The sequence below is a fragment of the Rhagoletis pomonella genome, unplaced genomic scaffold (assembly GCF_013731165.1).
Source record: "Rhagoletis pomonella isolate Grant_MI unplaced genomic scaffold, Rhpom_1.0 Rhpom_scaffold_00010, whole genome shotgun sequence".
Lineage (NCBI taxonomy): Eukaryota > Metazoa > Arthropoda > Insecta > Diptera > Tephritidae > Rhagoletis > Rhagoletis pomonella.
The window spans coordinates 26,141,426-26,164,185 of NW_023458564.1; the positions used below are offsets into that span (position 1 = coordinate 26,141,426).

At 33.9% G+C, this 22,760-nt stretch overlaps 2 protein-coding genes across 2 annotated transcripts in view; both read left to right on the forward strand.

Moving 5' to 3' along the window:
* The window catches only part of LOC118746567, a 545,514-nt gene that overhangs the window by 489,962 nt on the left and 32,792 nt on the right, over nucleotides 1-22,760 (forward strand). The window lies entirely within an intron of this gene.
* Nucleotides 1-22,760, forward strand: part of LOC118746189 (putative cyclin-dependent serine/threonine-protein kinase DDB_G0272797/DDB_G0274007) — an 89,594-nt gene that overhangs the window by 39,280 nt on the left and 27,554 nt on the right. The window contains exon 2 of the mRNA XM_036479996.1: nucleotides 1,159-1,379. Within this exon, the coding sequence (XP_036335889.1) occupies nucleotides 1,159-1,379 (221 nt within the window). The remainder of the gene's footprint in view (nucleotides 1-1,158; nucleotides 1,380-22,760) is intronic.

Genomic DNA, 22,760 nt, shown 5'->3' on the forward strand with positions numbered 1-22,760 from the left:
AATGCAAGCGAAAAAGATCTGTTCTAGCCAATCAAGAATGATTGGATCTGATTTTTGAAGCATGGCTGGATAAACGCCATCGAGCCTGGGTGACCTATATGTTGAAAAGGATTTTATGGCCCAATCAAGTTTGGATCTTGTAATCAGGTCATCTACATTCTACAGCTCCACTAACTTTTGATCACCGTTTTGAGTCCACTCTCCCTTACTCTTCACTAGTAGACCACACACAGCCTCCGGTGGCATGGGTGCTATAATTTTTAGCACTTCGGTTGGTCCACAATCTGGGCCTGGTGATTTAATATTTTTTTAGTTTGCTTGCCACCACTTGGAGTTAATTCGGTGCGGAAAGATGGATTTCCTCTGGTGGAGGGATTACCTCAGATTCTTTAGGTATGGAATCGTGTGCCGAGAATAGTTTTCCGATAATGGTCCATTTTGCGTGCTCTTAAATTATACCCAAGTCAGGTGTCTCCTTTTTTTTCGTTACATAGCTCTCCTCCCCCTTTTTTCATTTCACTAGCTCAAATACGTAGCAGCCTTTGATTTTTGCTCTTCTTTGTACTGCTCTTTATCATCGCTGCCGATTCTTGTGCGGCGGGCTTTCCTTTACGGTGTTTTCCAGCGATGTTCGTTGTCCAACATAGACTTGTTACAATCCAGAGTAGTTTCATCCATGGTTTTAATGACTTCATCAGATTGTTTTTGGGGAAAAAATAAAAATAAGGCATAACAAAAAGTAAAATTTAATAAAGAATAAAATAGTTGATAATTGCGAAAATTGCCAATTAAAATAGAAATATGCTTCGCAATATAGCTTACAAAATCAAAATTAAAAATAATGCGCACAAATAAATATGTATTCATATTCGTACATACATCTGTATATAGTATTTCCAATTCCATCTTGCATACATACATACATGCATATATACATATACATATATTTGTATATTTGTCAGCCGTACATTCCACAGTATGTACAATCCCCTCATGCATACTACGTTAAGCATTTGTTTTGTCACAAGTTCACTGCCACATTTTGTGCGTACATACATACTCGTACATACATATTGTTCACGCTAAGCTCTTACCACATACATACGTACATTTTTAAACTAATTTATTTCTCACTCCACTCCTTCGCTCTCTTTATAGGTTATAAGCGCGTTGCTTGGCCACCCGTGTCGGAAGAGCGTGTCGTTAGGGAATTCACGCCACAACCAACATCTGGTCACTATCCTGTATCGGGCTCGCAACAGCAACAACAACCACCAGCGCAACAGCATCAGCCACAACACTTGCAGCAGCAGCAGCAGCAGCAGCAACAACCACCATCTCATTATCAACAACAACCGAACGCTGTGCCAGCCAACCAGGTAATTACTAGAGTTGCCATTATATTAGCTGCGTATATAAATAGGCAACAAAAAGATAACAGAGCAAAATAACAAACAACAACAGAGACTCCAATAATTTTTAAAATAGATGCTTTTTAAAGTTATACCAAAAGCCAAAAAAAACACACACACAAAAGATTAACAATGTACAGTGACACAACGCGGCGTATGAGTAATGCCTAGGAGCTACTATACCGTGACCTTTCATTAGTTCAATAGTTTACCGAATGACTTCTTCTTAATTGTACATAGCGCTGTTTTATGTTAGTTGAGTTTTTCATATTTTTATTGCCTTTATAATTTTTGATTTATTTTGTTTAAATTTACTTGATTTTCATCAATTCGTTCTAACTAGTTTCACATAATTTTATTTTTTTGTTTAAAATCTCTTAGTTCGCAGACTTTTTTTCAGAAACACTTAAAAAACTCAGAATAAAAATCGCAGTTTATAAAATAAGTTAATTTTTTACGAGAAAATTTGCATATAAATTCAAGCATTTGGTTTCAGTAATTTAAAAAATATGGGTTTTTCTTAGTTGAGTGCCTCGATTACCAAATCGATTAAATCCACTTTTTGAAAAATTATAAATTCAAGTGGCAAAACGCTTGGTAAAGACATAACTTATTATATTTATAATAACATTCTTTATTTGAATTTAATTATTATAAAGGGAATTTTAAAAAATATTGTACATACATTATTTGATCGAATCTCTCAGCTTTTTGTTAATGCATTTAATCGATTTGGCAAAGCAAGCACTCAGATATGTCACATTAATTAATTTAATTTGTTCCGACTTAATTTTTTTTATGTATATTTTTTCATTTTGCTTTGTTTTTACTTATACTCCGTTTTTTCTTGCATTTATTCTTTATGTTTTTATGCTTCCTAATTGGTTGGTGTATTCTCTTTTCTTAATTTATTTTTTATTTTTATTTCTTTTCTGGTGCTATGTACTTGTATATATATTTGTTATGCATTTTTTCTATGTAAATATCAATCCTGTTGGCAAATCACTGTACATAAATTTATTTATTTTTTCTGAAATTTACAAATTATAGATATTATAGTACGAAAAAGTTCATTGATTAAGTAACTAATTAATTTGTAAATATGAATGTTATTGTTAAAGCTAAACTTCCCAACACTTTTTAATGTGTAGTTTCTATGTAAGATAAATCACAAAAGTAAAATTATAAATAATTGGTTTACACACACATACACACACATGTTAAGCATTTTCTGCCCAATGATGGGAAAAATGCCAAATGGAAAATATAAATCGGTGGCGGTATTACGCTCGTTTATATGTAAAAGTTAAACGGATCCCTGAAAAGCCCAGAAAGGGTTAGGTAAGATTGCATATCTTTAATTTTAATATCGATTTTTTTTCAGAATATCGAAATCTCATAAGGATAACGCAATAACTATTCCTACAGGAATCAAAATTTTTAGTGATAGATATTAATCTAACTATTAAATTTCTTGTCACCAAACCCGGTATTGTTAATAAGTGGTCGATAAATTTATTTTCATCCTTATGTTTATAAACTTCGTTATTTATGGCTTCTGGTTTTCCTTATTTATGATCACAACTCTTGTCATCGCTAGCATATTCATTCGACCGCTTTTCTAGTTTTTAAGAGCCTGGGAGAGGGTTTCTAATTTAGCACGTCATTTAACTTATATATATAAGGTACATAATTACTTACCGGATAATCTTCGAATGGAACCGATACTTTACAGTTTGTCGATAAATTTCGCTGATGTGATACATAATGCGATAATTCGATGAATTTCAAAATCACTAAAATCTGATAACTCAACAAAATTCGATAACTCGACTAATTTCGATACCACTTTCTTGAACTCCGCCCGGTTTATCTGACGAGTTAAGAGCTTAATTCCATTTTGTTTTCTCATAGTCTCTTTTCGTATGAAATTATGAGTTGTAGTTTTAAAAGAGGATATACTTATGTACTTAATGCTAATTGGAGTATCGTCAATACTCGCCAGATTAGCCAACTAACTCAAAATCAACATTCAAAATGTGCTGCGATAGAATATGTGGCTAAATTTGACTATATGCCTCTGATGACTAAAATTATTTTTCAAGTCGACTTATACGCAAAGTTACACGTAAGATAGCTAAATAGCAATATGAAGTAGAACAAAATAGTTTTAAAGTTTTGGTTATAATTTCTTTGAGGTCCTTAATTGGTTGTCCCATTGTATTATTTTACATTAAATTGTCCTGAGAAAACTATTTAACAAAATTACAAATAGCATTGAAAAATTAACATAACACACCCAGCAGTTCCCTCGTAAGAGTACATACTCTTGGTTACCTCAGGGTGTAGTTCTAAGCATCTGCCGCTCATGCCTGTCTCCAAACTAAACTTGACAAGGAATAACTTGAATTTCGGTCTAAAATGCATCATCATCCCATCCTGTCGTAAAAATCAATAAAGGCCAACAAATCAGCCCTAAATGTTTCTCCTATACATTACTGACATTAGCACTAGAATTTAGCCTTAAGATAAACATCGGTCCGAATGATGCCTTAAACATGTCTTAAGATGCCCTTCCATTCGTGACTTCGGTTAGTGAGGCATCTCAGTGGGCCACTTCTGTATTTTGGCCAAATTTGCATCCCACCACCTATTCTTCTTTTTTAAAACTCCCATGTAGAGATTTCTTGCATGAAGGACTGGGTGTAAGCTTCTGCACTACACACAATGCAATTTTCTTGATAACCCTCACCTAGAGCTGGTCTTTTCGATTGCCTGACTATTTAGCTACCTTTGCTGTTAGCAAATTAATGATGTATGTTTGGATGGAAAGAAATCGATGAGAGCTCTAACAAGCTAGACATACGGAACAGCTCGTACTACCGTTTCGTTGATGCTCTACTTGCTGCAGTTTATCATCTCTTAGAAACTCTCGGAAGTGTTTGTGCTGCGAGTGCTTCCTGGTAAAAAAAAAACTCGACTACTAGTCACCTCTGTGGCTCTCATTACTGAATCGAAAATTCTATCTAAAAGTACTTGGTCAAATAAATGTGTAATAAAGAGTTGAGTATGTATTATATCAGTCAACTATTATAGTTTCCATTAGTCTATTCAAGATTTGGGCATCCCACCGTGATCTGAAATTGGCATCCATAATTAGGATAAACTTTTGAGGTCTTTAAGCAAAGGTTAAAGCAGTATATATGTAAATCACTTTCTGCCATTCCGTACAATTTGGTATGTGATTGATATACTTATTTGTCATATTTCATTGACTTAGGAAAAAATTAATGAACTAAATATGCAAAACAAAACAATGACACACACATGTTTAGGCATGTAGACGTAGGGACCCACCAAACAGTTTTAGTGGCCGGCAAAAGGAAAACATGTCGCCCTCGGAAATAAATTTATTCTCCGAAGGTAACTAGCCTGGGCGAGTCGTTTTCTTATCGCTTTAGCCGATAGTTGGAATCATTTTACTCTTTTTAATACTTCATTTATTTTTTTTATACAAAATTGGAACTTAGAAACGGAATTAATTATTTCTTTCGCTATGGGGCTTCCTATTTTTTCAATCCTCTCTTTGGTATACATAAATTAGACGCTTTTGGATAATACTGTTAACTCGAAATTTTGGTAATTGACATGAAAGAAATTATGTTGCCGATTTGTCACCACGGCAATAATCGGTGAGTCGCCAATTTGTTGCCATTAACGATTGTTGCCTATTTCTCATGTTTTGCATAGTGGGGAGTGTGATTACACATACATATATGTATTTAATTCTGTATGCTCAAGACTCTGCATTTGCCAACATTTAAAAAAATTTACAAAGTTTGAGTCATAAATTCAATAACAAATATCTAAATATACATAATAATAATTTACATAGTCGACAAGCGACAAACTGCAACTTTCAAAAACGACCGTAAACATTTTAAAACTAAATGCACACATTCATTTGAACATACATATGAAGGTATGTATGAATGTGTGTCTGCGTATAAAATGAATAAAATACACAATTTAGCAATAAAAGTTATGATACCCATACAAATAATTCAACTGACAATTTTTACAATTCATATTTATTTGAAGGAAATATAGTCATTCAACCACAACTGCCGCTCATACGTTGCTGTTTTTCAGTATGTGTTGGTGAGCGGTAGTAGACCCCATAGGAATAGAAGTATCAACGTTTGGCAAATATTATCTGGCTAAAACAAGGAAGTGAATCCTAACTTTCAATAAGTCGAATATAAATTGGGCACAGTTTATAAAAACCCATTATAAAAATTATACTGTGTCACCTACAACTTCAAGTTTCAAATCCGAATTTATATAAAGTAAATTAAGGCTTTTCAGCTGTCTAATTCTCACTACGATGGATTCATTGTTTCCTAATAAATTAAACATTTTTATAAACACCAAGCATGCTTTGGCAAATTTCAATTTCCAGCAGGGTAAGCACTTATTTAAAAGGCAAAACGTACAAACAAATGTATGTACATACATAAATATCGCATGTACGAGCAGTTAGTTATTCCCGTTGTTGTAGTACGGTGTCACCACCACGATCCATTACAATTTATCATTTCAAACTTAATAGCTGCGATTTGTAGCGAGCGTAAATAGTCGAACCAACTGTAACTTAACTGAAACCAAAATATTTGCATCTGTACAATGCACATATGTATGTATGTTCATTACATATTTATATAATACGATATAATCAGTGTTGCCGCGGCGTTCAAAAGAAATGTATCACCAAAATTCCCTAAAATGGATCAAAAGTATCCTGAAAAACAAAAAAAAAATAAGTATCAAAGTATCAATCTTCAACAAAACTTCTAATTTTTAAATTAAAATGGTAGTTTGAATCTTTAGTTTAGATCATTGATAGTTTTTATTAATATTTTTATGGTTTTTATTTAAAATACAGAGTGAAATTCATTTGCATACTAAATTAACTAAAGTCACATATCAAATTGGTATTTAACATTTAAGAACATAAAAGAAATTTTCACAATACTTGCTGGATTACTCTGGATGAAATTTTTGAGGCAGTGTCACACGATTGGTACATTTGTACAGATTTGTACATTTTGGCAGTTACAGAGTAGAGTTGTTTGGAAATTCTTTTATTGAGCTGAACTCAAATTTCTAAAGAACACCACTCTGTGACCGCCAAAATGCTTCAAAATCAAAAAGGAAAAGGAACGACAATATTAGCCTGTTCCAGCCCCCCAGGATTTAGTGAGAAATCGTGTGAAAGGAAACGACTTCGGACTATTTCGGACTAAATCCTGGAGTACTTGGGCAGGCTAAAGGTGATGTCATATGCAGATTAAAGGTGGTATGTTCAGGAAAAAAAACTTAATTTTTTGCCACAAAATCATAAAAGTCTTAGGATGGGAAGAGTTACCAACTTGTTTGAGAATTAAATTTTGTCACAATTTATACTAATCTAAAAATAAAAGTATCTTTTTAAAATTCGATGAAAAACGTATCATTTTGATCCATTTGGATCAAGACGACAACACTGGATATAATATGTTTAATATAAGTATTTCTGTATGTGCATGAAATAAAGTAGTTTTTATAAATATTCGCGAGTATCTGAACCACTTATAGGCAACAAGTTTGGCTACACCATCGACATGTTTTGGGTTCGTGCTACAAAAGTATTTGTTTTTTACTCGAACTCTGTTCGTTTTTAATAGCTTCGAACAAATAAACATGCACATAGTACTTACATTTGCTTTGCATAAATGAATTTATACAAATCAGTAGTGAGTCAAAAATTTTAATAAAAAATACACGTGTTGTAAATTCTGCTAAACAATTTCATTTTACCTTTTTATTTTGTAACTGGTCGGCCGAATATGCACGTACATACACATACATATGTATATATGTGGTTACAAGTATTCTTACTCCGTTATTTTTTACGTACTTTTATTAGAGCTTTTAGTAGTGTTGGGCAATATCGATACCAAAGTACCCAGAACTCTATTCTCAAATGGATCGACAGTACCCGATTTTGAAAAGTATCGATACTGAGTACACCAAAGTAGCATTAAATCGACGTTATTTGGGATTAATATATTAATTTGAATAAAGTCCTGCCAGCTAGTGAGATTTCTGCACTAAGCATTGAAATGTTACCAACATATGTATATGTATTTAAAGAAAGTACTCGATTCCCAAAAGTACTCGATACTCCCAACACTAGCTTTTAGGAATAAAAATAAAAGTGGCTTAATTAAAAATTCTATTTATTCACCCTTTAGCTATTTTCTGTTGGTGCGGGTTCCTATTGCAAAGACGAACTCAGAACCCATTGGTATTGATACCTGCCTCTTCGTTTTCTTCTTTGCCTTTCTGGCCCGGAACGCTCAGGATGAAGACCGTGTTGTGTCGTCCAATGCATTTTGTCTCTTTGCGTACTTCAGAATCAAACAGGGCAATTCCGATAAATGTCGTTCGTAAGCTCTTTGGTGTCTTTCGAAAGACTAATTGAAAGATGTGCTAACGTGGAAGCCTTAGCGTTGTTCTGTTTTCTGAAAATTAATCAAAATGAAAATATATATGTATATATTTTTATCTTTATAAAGTTATAAAATTTAAGTTAAAGAAAATAATAACAAAATAAGTTCCTAAAAATTAAATGATATTAAAAAGTATGCTTCTTTTTGAAACAATAAAATCTAAAAATTATATAAAAAAAAATAAAAAATAGTTCCTAAAGAATTTAATTTAAAAAAATATTTTTTCGCTTTAAAATTATATAATTTGAAAATTAAAAAGTAATTAAACTAAAAAAAATAAAAAAATAATTAAATTAAAAAAACAAAAAAAGTTCATAAAAACAAATGAAACTTAAAAACAAATTCTTTTTAAAACACTAAAATCTAAAAATTAAAAAAAGAAAGTTTTATGAAAAAGGAAAAATTAAATAAGTTTCCAAAAATTAAAAGAAAATTATATTAAAACAGAAAAAATAGTTTTGCGTCCTTGCTAGGCATATTAGGTGCTTTCGGCACTACGGCTCTCTTCTTAGACGCATTAATGCAAAGCATCAGTCTCTTTTATTTCCAAAACATGACTCATTGAATATCCATTATGCGTAACCATGAAGAAGTTGGGAAAATATGATACTTTTGCTACGGTCATGATTCAACAACTACAGGTTGTAGCAATCGTACAAAAACAACATTTACCGTTGGTATGAACTCCTTGTGTCATCACCATCTTTTTTATCTATTCATATTCGTGTGTATATGTATACCCTGCATACCAGGATTTCATAGAATTCTGAAAGGTTTCACAATTTTTTTAAGAATTTTCTTTAAGAAATCGTACAGAAATTTCTTTACTAGCTCTTGTCAACCGCCTCATATGTTTTTCTTTACAGATTTCTAAAAGAATCGTAACAAATTTCCGACACTCTTAAAGATTTCGGCAGCATTTGTTTGCAGGGTATATATATAAGTATATGTGTATGTGTACGCGGATATGTAAATATAGCAAAACAGACGATAATTTGACACAAGCGTGCTCATAAGAAGAAGCATAGCTTCTATCGCTATCACCTGTAATTGATGCGCCTTGGCTACGGTTCAGAAATAAAACAGACTACTCCCAGCAAAAAATGGGTAATCGCTTTTAGTGGTAACGTGTTCTAGAAGGCATAGCGTTATAATGCCTTCGAATTTTTTCGCTTCTTTTATGCATTGCTAGTATTGCAAAGTAGAATGTCCTACAATATTTTATTTATTTCGCTTCTTTGTTTCATTTCGGGGAATGCAAAGTAGAATGTCCTATAATATTTCCTTTTTAATTCGTTTCTTTGCTTCATTTCCGCGAAAGCAAAGTATAATGTCCTACAATATTTTATTTGTTTCGCTTCTTTACTTCATTTCAGGGAATGCAAAGTAGAATGTCCTCCAACATTTTATTTGTTTCGCTTCTTTGCTTCATTTCAGGGAATGCAAAGTAGAATGTCCTACAATATTTTATTTGTTTCGCTTCTTTGCTTCATTTCCGGGAATGCAAAGTATAATGCTGTATCGTAGTCAGCTGAAAAATAAACTGAATATCCAAAAGTTCTTTTTCTACCGTTACTTTCTATGGAAATTTGTCTCGCATAAAAATCATGTTTTGCTTTGTTCAATTTGCAGCGAAGTTGAAGTCAGTCGATGAAGTGAAGTACAAGAGTGAGGAAGTACAATTTTAAGCTTAATTAATAATGAATGTATGTACATACCGATTTTTTAGAAAATCTAAATACCTAAATACATACATACATATGTTTGGATAAAAGCAGATTTATAAAAATTTTAATTAATTTTAATCTTTTAAGACATTTTCTGATTTAAATTTAATATAAATAAGTATGTACTTATCTAGGCATTCTACATTAGTTTCTCTGTAAGGCATTCTTTGTTCGCTTCTCTGGATTCTGTTTATCCATGCGTTCTCCTTTCGTTTGAAGGTAATGCTGCGGGTAAGGGCTTACCTCCAATGACATGCCCATGTTAAAATAAGGCCTTCTTGAAGCGAAAGGGTAAGCGATTCCCATCGCCTAGCTCGTTTCTACTTTCGTTCCTGTGGTAATCGTGTTTTTTGCTGGGCTGCTTTGCATAAATGCGTTTGAGAAGACAGCCTAAGTCACACAAAGCAAATATCGACAGCTATGTTAAGGAAAGATATTCCCAGCTTTGTAACTGATTGGATCATAAGCATGTTCGCCAAAAATCTCCAAAACAATAACAGGCGCGCCTAACAACATTCATGATCTTGTTACATGTCCCTCATATAGCCACATTTGCCTGATTACACATTGCATCTGTTACTTTTTCAGGATGTATACTTTTAGGCCCGACTGATTGTCATTTAGGGAATTTTGGGGACGAAAATTTTGCGTAGCGTTTGTCAGAATTCAACTGCTAAATGTGTTTTGAAATGTTCAATTTGAAGCAAATTTCTAGCATTCGTTCAAACTACTTTCATTTCAGATTTGTTTAAAAAAAAGTATAACCCGAAAAAAATTTGTTACTGTTTTCTTAGTGTACTTAAGAAAAAATACCATCTTAACTTGGTCTTTATAAATGTAACATTAATTAGACAGTACCCGTAAACAAATTATACATTCGAAATTTCTTTGTCTTTGAAACTGAAGTTAATTTCATGCAATTGTGCTTAACGTACCTTTTAGCTAAACAAATTTCCAAAAAGATACAAATTTACCTTTGTTGCTATTAAGTCAACACTAATGTGGTCGTCAGAAATCTCCATAACGTTTAAGCGTGAGGGGCTTCCCTTATTAATTTTGCATATTTTCAGTTCTTATTTATTTAGAGATTTTTGGCGATCACAGTATAAGTAGAGTGGTTGGACTTTTAGAAAGTTATTTACAAAAACGCATAATACTAATACGTGTTTTTCGTACTTTGTAATATTATACACTTTCCATTGGCACACCTCAACAACACAAGTATGTACGAATACTACACAATTAAATAGCACGATTTTAAGGCTCTATTATTGCATGCTATTCATTAAATTGTGTGCTTTATTGTTGTTTTTTTTTCTAAGTGGTAATAAAAACTTATTGTACAATAACTACAATAGCATATAACAATAAATTATGCAAATTAATTTTGTGAATACTCACGCGCAAGCAATAATTACGGCAAGCCAAATAGAAATGCGCACGTATTCGTATTAGTGTGCATGGTGGTCACATAGAAAAAAAACTACCAACTTTTTTTTTGTGGCAGTCAACGGTAACCACAAAGTCAAATGACAGCAGCAAAATTGGCAGCGGCAGAGCGCAACACGCATGCAACAATTCGCTGTACTGAAACACATGCAAAATGTGGCATGCTGGCAGGCTATAATAGACTGACAAAAAAAAACAAAAAGAGTTAAAAGTAAGAACTTTGGCCAACAGCATAAAAATAGCCAGGAGCCAACAAAAAAGCGTTGGACGCTGAACACCGAACGCAAAACACAAAACGCGCACCGCATTAAAACAAATTTTAATTGTGTTTAGCCCCGAAAAACAGAGCGTTCGCAAGTAAATACACAGCTACTTAGATATGCAAATAAAACAGTAGGTACGTACGCAGGGTTGTTTAATGTTATTATGTATTTCTTTTTTTATCTGGGTTTTGTGTACGCTTTTGTATGAAAACCTCAAACTTCAACCGCAACATCATGAGCCGCAACAATGCCACTGACCAGCAAAAACAACTGCAAAAAAACGATAAAAAAAAATGCCAGCAATTAAAATAAATGGGATTTTTCGCACTATGAACTACTACAAAATTACAATGAACACATACGCGCGTACACACACACACACACATAATGCGCTAAAGGGAGGCGGCGGCAGGCAGTGGCATGAAATTGCCAAAGAGACATTGTGGTGCGTGACCACTGCAGCGCCGAAAAAATAAATTAAAAGCATACAAAAATACACTGCAAACAAAGTTAATTTATTTGTTAATCTGTTTTCTGTTCTTTTTTTTTGTTGACTTTTACTACTTTACTTATATGCAGTTATTTATCATATTGAGCGCATAAAAAATAATTGCCACAAATGGACACAATTTAAAGGGCAATGAGCAGAAATTAAATGTCGCCACGATACATACATGTACTCACATATGTATATACGCAAGCATATGTATATGTAATTAAAAGACGGCAGTCGAACTATTGCACTGCTCCTCAGCACTGCTTGCAACTGCAAAGTTACGCATACGCCCCGTGTAACTAAAATTGGAGCAGAGCATTTGGCCCCCTTTGTTCGTTGGTTAGCTAGTATGGAGAGGGCAGTGATTTTTTTTTTTTTGTTACCAAATTTTCGTTGTTTAAATGAACTTCAGTGCAATTTACTTCATTCTCACAATGTCCTTTAATTAGTTGGCATGCAAATTATGCAATCAACTCTGCTCCACACAAACACACATACACATGCACTCAGCGCTTAATAGTTGCTCTGCGGTGACATAACTCAGTAATTAACACTAATACTATGGCAATTTGGCATTATTTATGCAAGGAAACTAATAGGCGTGTACACACACACATCATCACTTCAGCCTCTCTTGGTACAGTAATACATATGTACTTATATGAAAATTCCGACATACATACATACGTTTATGTGCCTAAATAGGTATAAGTTCATATGTACACATGTGCTTATTAGCAAGCAGACAAGAGAGCCTTCCATCCTTCAAGGCATTCTTTTGTTTCCTCTTTAAATTGTTCCCATTTCACCGTATGCCCCTCTCTGTCTGTGTACATATGTATATGCCTCTCCCGTTCTCAGGCCACAAAGTTTTTCTTTGGGTCATAAATTATTACTTTACTTATAAATAGTTGGGCATTTAATAATAATTAAGGCAAGTTTATGCACTACGCAAACACTTCTGTTAATAAATATGGATGTATGTATGCATGTAACTACATATGTATATGAATGAAGGGATGGCTATGGCAGCGCTTTAGGTAGTTCAAGTGCAGCTAAAGGAGCGTTAGAAATGTATGCTGTTCACAGCTTGACTAATCTTTTACTTCTACATTAGCCTACATATGTACATATAAATTTGTACCTGGGTATGTACATATGCAAGTATTTATGTGTGCAAAATATACATAAATTTAAGTCTACGAGTACATATAAAGCTTATGCGCGCAGTAGTTTTATCATTATTAATGCACTTCTAGTACAAAGAAAAATTTACTGAAGAGGAAATTTATATTATGCGAAGGCTTTTCTTCAAAACAAACATTGTTTCTTGTTTAGGGGAACCAGTCAAAACTTTAAGTCTTGTCCTTGTTGATCCAAGACAGAACATATAACTAGATTTGGCTGGCATTTGTAAGGTAGCTTTAGCAGATTTCCTGGCAATCTTTTATTAATGAAAGTTGTTATGATGACGAGCTGAGTAATTGTAGGACGACGGCGCAAACAGATCGGAAACGGCAGTGATAATTGAGATACAGCAAAATCGTTGTAGACACTCGTACCACCTAAAAAACTGTCCAGCAGTATCAGTAACGACAAGCTTGACCCTTGGTTGGTACCGAGACTCTCTGGTGAACAAGGGCACCGAAAAGACCGACGACTTAGTGAATTGTAGGTATTGGAGTAAATCCTGTTACCTTGTTTTCGATGTAGTAAGTCTCTTGTGACCTCCACTCATCACAACACATCAAGGGCTTATATTCAATACAACTTATCTGCAATTTTCATAAAAACTACTTTCTGATGTTAGAACCCATCTGCGACTTAAATGCGATCACTGATGTTAATTTTAACTTTGCAATTCAATAAAAAATTCTTCTAAGAAACGAGATACAAGGTCAGCATTAACATCATCGATGAAAGGTAAGTCTGGATTTGTATATCAGAATCTAATTTTTCTGAAAATTGCAGATACATAAGTTGTATAAGCCCTCGACATATTTTATTACCACCTTTCCTTTTGTTCCATAAAGTCCAGGTGAGCTTTTGTACGGGGTGGTAAAAATTTGCAAAAATCAATTTTATCGGTATGTTACAGTGTGCGACAAAAACCAAAAAAAAAGGGAAACACACTCAGCAATCAACATACTCTTGAAATTATCTGCCAAATATAGCAAAACTGCAATTTTAGTTTTTCTCTGTGACGTCAGTACTTTTTTAAAAGACTTTGCAATTTCAAATCTAAGATTATTTCCTAAATTTTTTTAAGAAAATCAGTAGAATGTAGAATAACAATATGAGTACTAAGTGGAAGAGAAAGTTCTATGAAATTTAAAAAAAATAAAACTTGTTGTTTCACAAGTACGAATAGGTATCCAAAATTCCCTTTTAATTAATCTTGTTTTTTTTTAAGGTTACAAACATAGAAGGACAAAGTGTCGAGTGTACACTAGTCCATAACATATATATTCCTTTTAAATACATGCATAAGTATTATAAAATTACAAGGATATTACATAATAAAATTTTAAAAGCACACTTTCAATACCGACTCGTCCTTATGCGCAAAAAAAAAATTAGCTGACTTAGCTCTATAGAATTTTCTCTTTCATTCCATACCCATACTATTTCTCTACATTGCACTTAATTTTTTAAATAATTTTTTGGAGTAGTCATATTTTTCAAATTTCAAAGTCACTAAAAAAATCTTGGCGTCGGAGCAGTTTACCTATATTTTGCTCAGGATTTTGCGAATTTATTGATTTTATTGGTTTATTCGAAAGAGCACCTATTCCCGGGAGAGTGATATTTATTCCGTAGGATACCTGCAATTTTAGACTAAGAATTTCTGACGTTTCACCACAAGACTAACAGATAGCCATTTGGCAAATTTGCATATTTTATGACTTCTTTGAAGCTTTTCCTTCAGAGCCTTGATAGAGTTTTAACGAATATTCCTCCTGTGAACTCAAAGCAAGCAACGCAACTCACTCATGCAGCGCCGTTGGGTTTGTCATGGAACATTTTTGGAAGTCGTTTCGCAAAATAAGTCTTCCGTGCATAAAGTTGCAATATGCGACATGGATCCATATCTCAATATGGCTCCTGACACAGTGTATTATAATTGGGATAATGTACTACAAACTTTCTTTAAACCTCCGTCTACAACGGTCGGTTCACTGTAGTGTCCAGTTTCAAACTGAACTGACATATTCTGCTCCTTATAATAAGGTCTTTATTGCTAGGTACAAGATAGACTTCATTGTTCATTATTCCTTTAATATAAACTAACGGTACCAAATGCCACCAAGTAAAACACTCCCAAGTATTTTTTTTTTAAGTTTAGTTTTTCTGTATACTAGACTTTATTGCTTAGATAATAAGGACCAATTGCTGAAAACTTCAAAGCAATTATTAAAAAAGTTAGGTTACTGTAAGTAATAAAATGTCGTCATGGACTCGGTTTTGATCGCCAGTGTATGTAGTTTGAATTCTCATGTAATAAGTGTATCCTATTAAGGATTGGTCAAATGTTAGAGTAATACCTAACTGACAATCCACAATCCACAATTGTACAATTGCTCAGTTATTGAAGTGAAGCCCAGATACTCGTATAAACTAGAAATTTTTAGTTTTATTTAAATGGCATATCAAAATAATATGTATGTGCCTAGTTACTATATGAAGTCCTTTGTCGCAGACGCACTCCAGACACTACTTAGTTTATTATTTGTTAACCATTTAAGTCATAATTCTTTCATTGCTAATGCCACATAAATATATGTACAAATAGCAGCAGCAGGTTAATGCTCTTCCGTGCACACATGTATATACCAATTCATGTTCTCCAGCAATAGTAAGTTGCGCAAGTATGTATGAATGTATGTTAATACACATGCACGCCTACAATTGCAAATGTATAAACAGACATAAATATGCACACGCGCTTATCTTTGCAAGCATCTGCACAATCATTTATAAACGTGTCCCTATATATATGTACGTACATGTATGTTGTATACTAGTATCTACTAGTGCAGTTGTATATATATGCGAGTGCTAGTATAGAGCTTTGCAGCAGCCATAAATGAGCTGGTCATGGGAAAGTTAACGAGCCCTTAAATAGGCCTCTTGGGGGGCGTTAAAAGGAAAATATGACTGAAATTAAGCAAAAATCCAGCGAAGGATATACATATGTATCTAACGACTGCAGTAGCAACAAAATACTGCTACCATGGCAATAATAAAATAAAACACACACGTATACATTGACATTACCAAATGTTTCATTTGTACGAGTATGTACATTAGGGTGATGCAAAAATTCATGTGAAAAAGTAAAGTCCGAATTTTAATGCACTCACGCCCAGGACTTTTTTTTATTTCGAAAACAAACCATTTTTAGAGGTCGCTCAAAGCGCTTAAAAGGTTCTCTTGTATTTTGTATGGCAGAAAATTGATTTTTTGTAGAAATGGTATAGAATTTTTGCAAATCAATATTTTTCTATCGGCAAACTATGTTCCTCTTCAGGTGACTTCCAATTATAATACCCAATGGTTTATTTTACCATTTTTTAATACTAACGATTTGTATGCATTTTTTGGAGTTTTTGGGGAACTTGTAAAACTAGTTAATATTACCAAATAGTTAAATAAACAATTGAGTATAATTATTGCAAGTCTCCTTAAGAGAAACAGAAAAATATTCACTTTCGATAATTCTATACCGTTTCTACGAAAGATTGTTTTTTCCCCATACAAAATACTTGGACTATTTTGAGTGCTTTGAGCGACCTCTAAATATTTTTTTGATCTCAAAATAAATATCAGGTTTATATTTTTTTGGTAAAGAACAATGCTAGACAGTAAGAGCATTAAGATTCCGATTTTACTTCTTTTTTACCACCCTAGTATACATACATTAATGCTTATGTATGTTTGCACAAGCTTTGCGAATTTTTAGCTGGCTAGACTATACGCATTAACAAATATACATACATATGTACATATGTAAATATGCTACTTATTTTGTGCAAATGTGCCTGCTGCTCTGTTGACTTACAACACAATCAGATATACTTGCTTAATTTGTCATAGATGTGTTAGTGATAAAAACTGCATAAAATAATGGCCATTTTTTTATTTACTTATCCCACGTATTAAAGCACATTTTCATTAAATGCGTATGTAGATATGTGGTAATGAACAAAAATACAAAAATATTAAATTTTTGACACTTCTCTATGCGATTAATTTAATTTGAATTTTGTTTATTACACTTTTTTTATAATTTAAGTCATTTTTCAATGCTACATACGTTTAATATCTTGAGCTGCAGACGAAACATTTGCCTGCAATGTGTTTCCATTGCATGAAAAAATGCGAAATTTCCGTTGTAATTATTGTTGAGTAAAACGAAGAGGCGTTAAAAACATTGAAAAATTACAATTAATTACCAGTAAACGGCCACAAGTATGTCAACACGCTCTGGCCAAACATTCGCTTGAATAAACACGATGATACGCATCTACATACACACATATGCGTATAAAATTTTAAGTGTGCATATATACATACATATATGTAGATGTACAAAAACGTTTATAAAAATAAATCATTGCCAAGTAAGCAAACAGTTTTGGTAGCAAAAGTAGTATTAGGTATTTTTTTTTAATTTTGATGCATTGTTTTTGCCATTGTTAGGACACCTAAAAGAGCAACTGGTTTATTATTTGGAGTAAAAAAAAAAATATTCATAAATTTTATTTTTTTTGCGTATACATATAAGTAGCAGCAGCGACGCATAAATAAATGAAATTGGTTGCTAAATTCTTTATTACAAAAAGTTCGACTATATCTTTAAATTAATGAATCTTTGTCTGGACAATGCCGAACAGTCAGAATGTGGTCTGAAATGTGATCATCCTCAAAGCATAGTCGACACTCTGACTCTGTAATCACACCTAAATATTCGGTGCATATGAAACCGTGGTCGGTCGTGACCAGTTAGATATCCAGAAAGGGGTAATTAATAGAGTAATATTATTTCCGGTTAGCCGAATAGCTTGTCTTGGCGCTGGCCTTCCACACAGTTCAGTACTTACTGCATTAGGAGTGCAGTAATTGTGGCTCTCGACGAAGTCCAACAGAGACCACAAAACGGTTGCGGTTCTAAAAAGGCAGTTACGTGTCCTTCTCGTGCCAACTCGTCAGCCACCTCATTGCCATCGATACCACAGTTGTCTGGTAGCTGCCTTGTACCGCCTGTGCACCAATGTACGTATCTGGTATGAAGGACAATCTTTGCAAATCGGTGATTTTCATTTGGAACTTTTTGCCAAAGAAGATCTCTTAAAAAAATTCCGCATATTTAACATCCTGGTATCTTCCCAACAATAGCTGCATGAAGCTCCTTTGTATACATAAAAGCTGTTAGAGATCGAGAAACTTCTTTTGCTTGAATATAGATATGAAGCTAGAAGCAACTCAAGCGCCACAGTTGAGAAAGTTCTTGTTGATCCAGTGACAGTATTGAGGCATAGATTAACAGTTTTTTCTACCACCGTACTACGGATGCATAGGACGCAATCGGGCGGACGTTCATGCGGTAAAGCCACGCAAACAGTCTTGACCGGAGCAAGGATTGGTTTATACCCTGTTGTAAGCTGCACAAGCACAGCTTCTTGAGGATTCATGCTAGGTCATCTGCGTACCCAACGGCATCGTACCCTCACTCATGTAGTCTGATTAAGACGTTGCGCCATCTATCATAAAATGTCTTCACTATACTGTTGCCCAAAAGCGATGTGATTTTGCGCTCATAAAGCATAGCGTCGATCCAGTCTCTTTGGATGAACGACCTAAAGATAGGCGGAGTCATCGAAAGCCCCGAATTAAGGGCGTAAGGCGTATATGTGTAGATGATTTAGCTAATCAAGCATTCAGTAAGTAGATGGATCGGAGCATTAAGGGTGCCCTCATTACTTCTGTACTAGAAAAGCACCATCATCAACCGCTGCTTTGAAGTTTGATGGTTAAATTAGGTCCGCAGTCATAACTGTCCCTCTGTGAGTGTCGTGTCAGACTTACTACAATACCAGAGTTGATCAAATATTTCATTTAAGAGTTTTTAAGCCACTACTGACCAGATAAAACTGAGAATGCGCACTCTTCATGTTTTTGTATCGGATTGAAAAGTTCAGACCATGTTTCGTCCAAGTGAATTAAACTTTTTAGTTCAGCTATGGCAACGACCAGCTTTTTCTTCTTGGAAGGCGCAAATGAGGAACGTATTGACCGAGTATCCATAGCAGACTTAAATCAGCATATCCACCCCTCCAACCGGGGCTATTCCAGTGTGTCTGTTGAATAAGTCAATGTTCAAGTTAAATGCAGAAGGCCCAACATTTCTACTCCTATCTTATAAAGAAATGTGTTGAAAAAACGAGGCTCAAAATGCTTAAACTACGGAATCATCAACATGGAAGATAAAACTGTGCGAGCATGAGCATCTTTTTTGCCTTTAAACTTTTGTTAGACCTTTTCTTACTTAACTTGCTCTTGGAACACCACAATCGTCGCATTTCGTCATTTGTTACGGTGGTGCTGCTCTGATCTTAGGGCATCGACCAGGCGCTTTCTTAGTAACGCTAGGGGATGAAGATTGTCACCGACTTAGAATTTAAAGTAAGAAATTACGAAAGATAACCGTACTTCTTGGTGAAACATCTGAGAAAACGTGGAAGGTAGCCAGGAATTCACGAGATTTAAGCGAATTTTCTCTAGACATCTCGTTTTCGTTCTAACCTGAATGATGAAGGGTGAAACTTGGCGATAAGTAATGAAGACTTTTTTCAATATGCTACTTGGTGATCATTTTCCAAGAAAACGTAGTCAGTAACGTTTCTCTAAAAGAAGCTTGAAAGACTGGTCAGATCAGCTTTGCATGTCCTTCCCGCAGAAAATGTACGCACTTGGTGGCTCTCTTGATATAGCGGAGCTTACAATAGCGTCCTGCCTAGGACAAGTGTTTACTCCCTAAATAAACTGTACGACGGGGCCGGCCTTGTCAGATTTATTTTTGGCATGCTTTGCCACTGACCTATTGCGTGGGACAGGGCTTCTATCCACAACTACTTTGGCTCCTCGCCGTCTCAGTGGTCTCCTTGAGGCTTTGTAAAAAGGCTGCTGCAGGGTGATTGATTATAATGTAGAGACACATAAATTTAATTTTGAATCGTAGATTTCGGATCTGTATACCGTTTTTGTAGATCACGTCCTTTTACTAAGATATTTTGATTTTAAACATGCATTTCGAATGAAAAAAAAAAATAAAATTTTAATGTAGAAAATTTTGCTCTTACGCGATCTATGATTATGTGCGAGTCCGGCCATGTACGATATGGCTACGGTGACCATCCGTCCTGTATTATACGGGACAGTCCTCTTTTTTGACCCATTGTCCTGGTAATTTATTTATTTTATACGGGACGCCAAATGTTCTGTTTTTCTTTTAGTGTTCGCTATTTGTCCCGTATTCGGTGTTTCGACGCCTTAACAGCTCATTAAAATGGCATGTCTATGAAGAGTTTTAAGCGATTTTGTTGTATGATCCTAATTTTCTCCATAAACAGTTGTTATTTTCTAATCTGAATGCCTGTTTTGGCCATTTTTCCTTAGTTTAATTTTTATTATTTATTTTATGAAAAAAACGCTCTTTTCCTAACAAAAACCATATAATACCAAATTTCCAACTTTGTACAAAAAACTATAAAAATTAATTCTGCAATGTTTCACCAAAATTTCAAACTTTTTATTTAGAATCTTTAAAAAAAAATTTGGTTTGCAGTTTTGTTACTCATTAAAAAGTGCTGCTCATTTGCTTCCCTTTCAAAAAAATGGTCGAACATACTTAATTTGTATGAAAAAAATCCGTAACACCGTCAAGAAAAAAAAAATTGCCAAAAATTAATGGTAAGCCTTAGCGACTTCAAAATTTTACTTTATTATACTAAAATTTTACAATTTTTTTTTTGACAAATTTTACGGGGTAAAAATCTCGAGAAAATTATCCTACAAATTTCTGATGTTACTATAAGCATACTGTTTCAGGGCTAATACATCTAGGATCATTGAAGAAGGCTTTAAGATCTGTAAGCTTTTGTGGAAAAAATTTTTAAAAATTATTTTTTTGTCCCGTATTCGGCTCCCGTAAATATGGTCACCGTAGATATGGCGTATGAGTAATATTATTTCCTGCTTCTATTTCATACTACAAATGACTACATATTTTAATTTGAACTTTCAAAAGTGGTTTATTTATCGACCGATTTTCATCGTTAGTAGCTTAATTTTTTGGCAACAGACCAAGATTTAGCACAAATGATAAAAAATTACAAAAATAACAAAAAAAAGGTTTGAGCCTTTTTCATAAAAATTAAAAAATTTTTGGAAAATTACCTGATATGGAAAAACGGTATACATATCCATAAACAACGACGTAAAATTAAGTTGACGTGTTTCGTCGTCGTCGTTTTTTTGTCATTTCAAAACTTATTAGTGTTATTATAACGACGTGGCACTGATAGCTATCACTGATAACTATAGTTAGAGCCAAGCGACAACGGGATAATTTGTAGACTAAAACAGAGCTGGTGCGGTTTTTTTAGCATTAGAAAAGAGTTTTGAAAATTGTAAATAAGCTTAATATGATATAAAAGACAAGGTGTTGCTAGAGAACGATAGAGAAAAATGAGATTCATTTGCCTGGCTTTATATACCTAGATTGTATAGAATATATGCCACAATAGCTTGTTAGTGGACACATCTAGACGGAAATTCTTGCAATTCCCAACCGAGCTTTCTCTGTTAGCCTATGCCATTTGCAATCTGAGAACCTGCAAGCGGCTTTTCAACTCCCAAATTTCCTACCACGTTTATTTTCTATAACAAACTCATTCATGTCTTCAACCAAATGAATACATAAATGCATATTTAAACAGATTTTTAAATTTCTTATTAAAAACATACCTTAACTTCATTACACTTACTGGGCTGCCATTTGCCGATTGTCAACTCACTTTAAGCGAGCTGGGCGCGATATTGCTGCTGTGAAATGAAACATGAAATTAAATATGAACAATAATGAAATCCACCAACAGGAGCTAGTAAAAATTAATCCGTAATGCAAACGATTATTATTAAAACCAGCGAAAGTGGGCAATCATGAGAGATGGCGCAAAAAAGGCAGCGACTATTGCAAAAAGATGAATATTCAGTATAAGTTTGTTGATTTTTTTTCCATGAAATTACTTCGCATATTTATGGTCAAAACAAGTAGATATGTATGCTTAAGCATGCACCCGTACATATGTACATATGTGTTATGCATTTTGCATCAACTGACAACAAACAATTATTATAGTACATCAGATGCAGAATTGAGTTGTCAGTCATACATATGTATGTACATATGTAAATAACACTCATGTTTGTAAACTATTTGTGGTTACATTAATGTCATAAAGACTGAAAAAGTTCAAAAGCTCTCGCCACATTAACAATATCATTACAGTATACTATTTATAATACACACTTGCATGCATACATATATCGCTTAACTGCATACAAGCATGAATATATCGTCGTTTAAAGAACAAAACCGTGTATCAAGATAATGCACAACCGCATATGCGAGGTTGCATAAATTATTTTCTAGGGAGTGAAGACACTCATTTCAAAATGGGTCTCTTTTTTATGAAACAATCGCATTTCTGGCTAGTATATTTCAGGACGAATGGGTAAGCATTGAGCCAAGAGCTCGTGTAAGCACATCCAGTTTTTGGCAGCAAATGTTAGTT